At 38.0% G+C, this 7,139-nt stretch overlaps 1 protein-coding gene across 1 annotated transcript; it reads right to left on the minus strand.

Moving 5' to 3' along the window:
- Window positions 1-252: 252 nt before the first annotated feature.
- Window positions 253-5,542, minus strand: LOC126582050 (cell division control protein 48 homolog C-like). Its single transcript, XM_050246019.1, has 10 exons — window positions 4,542-5,542; window positions 3,781-4,397; window positions 3,490-3,642; window positions 2,461-2,577; window positions 2,214-2,318; window positions 1,355-1,420; window positions 1,191-1,255; window positions 904-1,105; window positions 600-737; window positions 253-458 (listed from the first exon to the last, which is right to left on the minus strand). Exons 1-10 carry the CDS (start codon window positions 5,488-5,490, stop codon window positions 399-401), a joined length of 2,472 nt encoding a protein of 823 aa, XP_050101976.1. The 5' UTR covers window positions 5,491-5,542; the 3' UTR covers window positions 253-398.
- Between the last annotated feature and the right edge of the window lie 1,597 nt (window positions 5,543-7,139).

Raw genomic sequence — 7,139 nt, forward strand, 5'->3', positions numbered from 1 at the left:
CTTGTCACTACTTTTCAACCATTAACCACCGTCAAAATGTGAATTCGGATTGCGCACGGCCATTGGGTTTCTTGCTGGGTTTGCTTTCGCTTGATGGCATTGATATTATTTGTTCCCGGTGCCGTCATCTTGGTTTTGGGCTTAGTAATTCTCTGTGATTTCGATTTTGTTTTTCCTCATCGTCTTCCTTCAAGAAAGAAAAAACAGCTAGATTGCGGTTTATGTACGAACCAACATAATGTGCATGTGCTCTTTATACATGAAGTTATCAACATATATTTGATATGAAATCATTTTTGGTTATATTTGATATCAAAATTTGCTTTCTTCTCACATTCTCTCTCTCACTGTTGCTCTAAGAACATTTACAACATACTCTTCAATGCGACACTTGTGGCTTATGTTTTGTTTCTTGGTGCTTTGAGGCTCTCACCAAATCTCTGGTAGTATTGCATTTGCTGTTTACAAAGCAATGGAAAATGGAACTTCAATAATCGTGTTACGAAAAAGAAGAAAAAAAGAAAAAGAAAAGAGAAGGAATTGTTTAGTTGAAGGTATTAGGCATGTGAAAATCAAGCATTGGCAGTACTTATCCGTACCTGGTCAGTTACAGATGGTGCCATCTTAGCCAGTGCTTGCTCAAAGTGAGATTCTTTTATCGTCCATGGAGATGCATCCGAACTCCTCTCAGGCAATGTCAATTTCTCTTCAAGAGCAGCCATAGCAGCTTCATTCATCTGCACCAATTGATATGTTAGAGAGAATCCCAATCACATCTCCTCCCCTTTTTTTCCTCCCCGCCAATCAAACAGAGGTAAGGAAAACTCAACTCCAAATGAAATATTAAACTTAAACATCACAAACAAAAGACATAATAGAATAGATATTTAAGCATAGACGAACCAGTGCAGCAAGATCTGCTCCACTAAAATTTTCACATGTTTCCCTTTGTCCAATCTCACTCAAATCTACACTGGCATCAATAGGCTTCTTCCTTGCAAGAGCTTTCAAGATCAAACCACGCTCATCTTTTGTGGGAGGGGCGACATAAATAAGTTTACCAAATCTACCAGGCCGCAGAACAGCACGGTCCATTACATCGGGTCTGACACAAGGTATCACATGTAAGAGATGCAGAATTATATTCCTTCATATCAACTAAACCTGAAGAATAAATAAATGAGCTTTACCTATTAGTGGCACCAATTACAAATACACCTCGTCGCTGCTCTGCGCCATCTAACTCTATAAGTAGCTGCAATTGTAGGCAGTCAGTTCATTCTATTCATAAATGAATGAAAAACGAATAATTTTCTAGGCAGTCAGTTCAAGACTACCTTTGCAATTAATTTACCTGGTTCAGTAGCCGCTCAATAACCCATCCCCCTTCTTTCCCCCTCTTTGTTGTTAAAGCATCCACCTGTCAATAAGTGAAGGAAAAAGCTTTAATAGGCTATGAAATGTAGGACATCATTCCATGTCAAGATACGTGAGGACATGAAGTGTAATGCACCTAGTTTCAAACAATCATTTGGATACCTCAAAGAAATTCAATGTAAAGTGTTCAGAAAGAGTTCTAAAACAAATGAGATATTAAACATCATTAGATAGATCTGTATCCTATAATCCTATAATAAACTTATAATTAAAAAACACGCACACATGCATTGTCCTCGTGTCTGATTTTTGTAAGTAGACAAGGTGGACATCACATCAGTGTCAACACCCGGCAATAATGTCGATGCTCACAAAAGTATGTAGAAAGTTCAGTTAAATCAGTGAAATTAAAACAACTCCTGCTATTACACACTGTTCTCTCCAAGCAGGTCCCCCTATCAGTTTTTACAAGAAGCTACAAACATGTAGGTGAATGACACAAGAAGAACGCCAAATGTTCAGAAGGGTAATGAGCTCAAGAAAATTTCATTCAGTTAACTTCTCAACCAGTGCATTCGGAGGTCAGAAAGGAAATTCCAAAGGTTTAGCTTTCTCAAATGCTATGGTGATGTGAAATGAGGCTCATTCTAGCACTATGTAGGACCAACAGTTGTTAATGACACTCCAACGCAATCCTCTCTACATAAAATTGAATCCAACTTCATCATGATAATCCAGTAATCTATTCCTTTATATAATTAAATGTTCAGATGAAATGATACAAGCCTATGGAGCCGATAGTATTAATAACATTTGTCAATGAGAGAATCACAAACCTCATCAAAGAAAAGTATACACGGTGAGCATGTCCTCGCGCGACTAAACAATGTCCGAACTGCCAACTCACTTTCTCCAACATATTTATTCAAAAGTTCAGGGCCCTAACCAGTTAAAAAAGCCATGTCAACCAAATGGATCCTCTCAACTTATGCAAAAACATACATTGAATGTCCACTGTTATTGCAACCTACATTAATAACTCAATATTTCAATAACATTCATCCGGAAAAGTCAATGGCCGACCTTAATGTGAATGAAATTTGCTCCTGCTTCATTAGCGACAGCCTTTGCTATCAGTGTTTTACCACATCCAGGAGGCCCATAGAGCAGAAATCCTGTTTCTAAATCTACTCCAAATTCCTGAAAGCACAAATCATTTCAAAATCATAATTAGCCACTTGACTGCAGACTTAAATAAAACAAATAAATAGACGAAGGTACATGCAGAAATACAGTATGAAGCAGTGACCCAACAATATATGCCATATAATACTAAATATTCACATATAGCATGTCGCGCAATACATCAATAAGTCTCAACCGAGGGTAATGTTTTTATTTAAGTTTCTCAAAGTTCACAATGTGTTTCAGTAAGAATTACATCAAATTTCTCTGATAGTTCTTTCTGGTGATAGTCATGTTTTAGCGAAGCGAGCAACTTTTTCGATAAAGTTAAAAACAGCTAATGAAAATGTTTGGCATTCTATTCTTTTCCATAGATTAGTAAGTTCTCCAAAACCTCACCCAAGCAAGCCATTTCACCAATTGAGATATGTTTAAGGTGACATGTTAGGCTCTTTTTACTTGCAATTAGTGAACGGTATTGGCTTACTAAGGAATGTGACGCCATCCTGTAAATATTGTATTTCACTAGCCATAAATGCCGCAGAAAATATGTTCTGAACGAAAATTGGGTTAAAAGTACCACATGCAGATGAAAAATAATTTTCTATCGAAGTATGCACCATAATCAATGAGCTATGAAGTGTGGAGAGTTGAGCATCATTAGTAAAATTTAAAAGTAGAAGAAATGGGTAAAGAAGATTCATGTTGATCATCAGTAATTATGTCCTAGATCTTTTAGATCATATCAAGCCATTCCAAGGCACAATTTTTTAAACAAAAAATATAACTTTCTTCTACAAACACACAATGTACTTGCCATTCCGAGACAAAGTTTTGAATAAAAGAAACAAACATCTTAATCTGGAAACACATACACAGAGATTAGGAAAAAAAGATAAAACAACAGAAAATGAAAATAAGAATTACCTCATAGTTCTCAGGATATTTAACACGCCTAACAATATAGCGATCAAATTCCTCCCTTAAAAGATCTAACCCACCAACATCTTCCCATTTTACATTAGGAATTGCAGAGAACCCTTCTCTTTTGGACGAGGGCTGAACCACTTCAACTGCTTCCTGCAGAAATGAACATGATAACACCATTACCACGAGAAATTTAATGCACAAATAAGAATAACTGGTTTTTACCTCAATAGGTAACTATCTAAGTCAAAACATGGGGAGAAAGGGTAAAGGTAGTTAATTTTGGAAAACCTCAAAATCAGCCATAATAATACTGAGCTTTTCCATTTCTTCAGGCAACCATGGTTGCATCCACCACTCTTCATTGCATTCCTCGTCCATAGTATCTATATACATATCAGTCTTCCTCTTGTGTATAATCCTTTTCATGGCAATATTACCGGCCCTGTCAGCCAGGGCTTTCAAATCAGCCCCAACAAACCCTGGTGTAGACCTGGCTATTTTAAGAAGATCAAAAGAACCTTCAAGTTTTAGATTGCGAGTAAGTACAGAAAGAATCTTAACCCTAGCATTTTCATCTGGAACGCCTAAAACAATCTCACGGTCAAATCGGCCAGGTCTCCTTAAAGCATGGTCAACAGCATCAGGCCTATTGGTTGCTCCAATTACAAGAACATAGCCAGACTTGTTATCTGAAATTTGCGAGTTGGAATCTTCATCAGCCGGTTGTACAAGCCTATGAGATTCATCCATACAAGTCATTAGTTGTGTGACAATTCGCCTCTCCATCTCACGCTGCAAACTCTCTCTTTTCGAAGCAATTGCATCAATTTCATCAATAAATACAATTGAAGGGGCAGTTCTGTAAGCTTTAGAAAAAAGATCTCGTATATTTTCTTCAGATGCACCTACAATTTATGATACCCATGGCAACTTATTACAAATTACAATTTTACAACACAGATTTCACAAACATAAGAACCTTAACAGCACAACATTTTTCAGCTTGAATGATTCAGTCATCGAAATTATGAAGTGAGTAATGCTAATACCTGAAACACCAGAGACTACTTCGGTGGCAGAAATCCTATAGAAGGGAATGCCGGTTTCATTGGCAATGGCATGAGCTAATTTGGTCTTGCCACACCCGGGCGGGCCATACAACAGAATCCCAGACATTGGCCTAACTCCGAGCCACCGTGGGAGCTCCGGATGGCGAAGCGGCACAATCACCTCCATCTTCAGCTCCTCTATCACCTTCTCCAACCCACCCAAGTCTCTAAACCTCGGCCCCTCACTCCCCTTCACCTCAACACCTCTGGAAACCGATCCCTTGGCTTCAGGTTCCTGAAATGTTTCTCGCCCCCCTTGCCCTCCGTTTCCGCTCATCAACCCAACTTTCTCGCGACCAGGAAGCTCAATTTCTACATTCTTCTCCTTCTGGTCCTCGGGCGCCTTGGGCTTCAAGGCACTGTTGGATCCCATATACGATGCTCGGAGGCTCGATTTCATCACATCAAACTTCGGTTCCACATTCTCGCTATATATGGCGTCGTCCAATGTCGACAACGCCTCCTCCTCATAATCATCATCAGACGATGTAGATTGACGGTCACCATTGCTTTGGCGAATCCTTCTGACGTGCGCAGTGTCTATCCGCTGCAATCTCTCCTCCATTTTAGTGGCCCTCCGCCGTCTCTTGGAATTGCTATGGTCCACTTCTTCATCTTCGTCTTCGTCGTCTTCTAGGTCGCTGACATGGATTAGGGTTTTGGATTGCTTGAAGGAAGGCGAGTCTAGGGTTTTCTGGACCAACTTGATGAAAGACTGGAGCTTGATGCGGTGGTAGTCTTTGTAATTAGTGCGAAGTTTGTCGACGATTTCGTCGAGAGAGGTGGAGCGGAGGTGCTTGAAGGTCTCCAGACGACAACGGAGAACCTTCTGCTTTTGGTCGGAGAGGGACCTCCCTTCTCCGTCGAACTTTCTCCCAGTTTTCTTCATCTCTACTTTGGCTATGTTGGTACACACACAGTGAACTCAATTGAAACGTGAGGCGCGCTTAATTAGGGTTTTGGGTTTAGGTGGCGATCAAAACGGTGCTGTTTGGTGGTTTTGATTATAAAATTTTTATTTTAACTTATTTTTAACTACGTTCCTTGAAATTTGATTTCGATCTCACTTTACCTCTTAAAATTAAAAAATTGTCACTTTTTACTTCTTGAAACTTGATTTTGATTTCATTTTACTCCCTGAAATTTAATAGTCGTCACTTTACTTCATGAAACTCAAAATTTTATTGCATTGTTTCTATTTTTTTTTTAAATAAGTTCATTCGTTCAAAAATTTATAATTAGTAATTCTTCAAACTTCCCTCTGAAATAAATGAATAGTGAAAATGAACATAAATAATAAGGCCCAATTAGGGTTGGGTTTAATTCGAAACGGTTCAGTTTTTTGCCAAAATCGAAACCGAACCGAAATTTTGTTTTTTCCATGATTTTTTTTTAGTTAATTAGAATTAGATGCCTCATTTTAGACTTTTCTAAATTAAACATCTATTACTTTTCAACTTATGATTAAAGTGCTTTTACTTTTAATTAAACTTTATATTCAAGGTATATTCTTAATTTAAGTATTTTATAAATTCTTTTAAATCCATTTCTATGTAAAAAAATGCACTCAATAATATTAATTAATTTATTGCTATTTTTATGGAATCTCATCTGACACACCCCGACCAAGATCAAGGCATGCTGACCATCACGTGAGGGTAACGTAGCCATGTGCACAGTGAGGAAGCAATAAGGATAAGAATATACGAATAAAAAAAAACCGAAAGCTAATAAGGTGCACTAATAAATAGGAAGTGTTAGGAGTAAAATACAAAAGTAAATACTCCAAATCAGAGCATAGAAAGTGTAGGTGCAGTCCAATAGGACAAGTACCAATTATACAGTACCATAAGATGTCCTACAATTATTTATTATGTCAGAACCGCCGAAGTCCTTAAGGCCACCAACAGCAAGCTTACCTAAAACCTGGAGGAGCGCAAAACAGAAAGCGTGAGTGGGCAAAAACAAACCATTTCATTTCTCAACAATTCTAACCCCTCGCCGTAAAACATGTATAATTTTCCCAGAAATAGAATATAAACATATGCATAAATATATTTGTAAATATTTCAATTCAAATCATGCTTCACATATTCATAATCATAAGTATGCCATGCCAAGATATAACAGAGTAAGTAATTTCAGGTGAGAATAAATTCATGGAAAATAACATATTAGCCGAAATCCATGTGGAAGTCTGTACGGCTGGATTCAAAGCTCATTAATCAATCTAGCTGGAGTCACTACAATGACCTATACGACACAATACTGCACACGAGTTGGAACCAACGAAAAGGTCTGTACGACAAGACTGGGTGTAAAATAATTGTGCTCAACACTACTCTTTCATAATAGCTGGGCAATAAATCGCTAGTCACCTACGAGTCAGAACCATAGTAAAGGTCTGTACGACAAGACTGTGCATCTAAATTGGATCCAATATGAGCATATGGTGCGAAAGGTGACATTAATAACAGGCATGTGCCATATCTCTGGCTAAATCACAATCACCCTAGGTGCAGGTTTATGAGCTCAAAG

Source organism: Malus sylvestris, chromosome 9, assembly GCF_916048215.2.
Source record: "Malus sylvestris chromosome 9, drMalSylv7.2, whole genome shotgun sequence".
Taxonomy (NCBI): domain Eukaryota; kingdom Viridiplantae; phylum Streptophyta; class Magnoliopsida; order Rosales; family Rosaceae; genus Malus; species Malus sylvestris.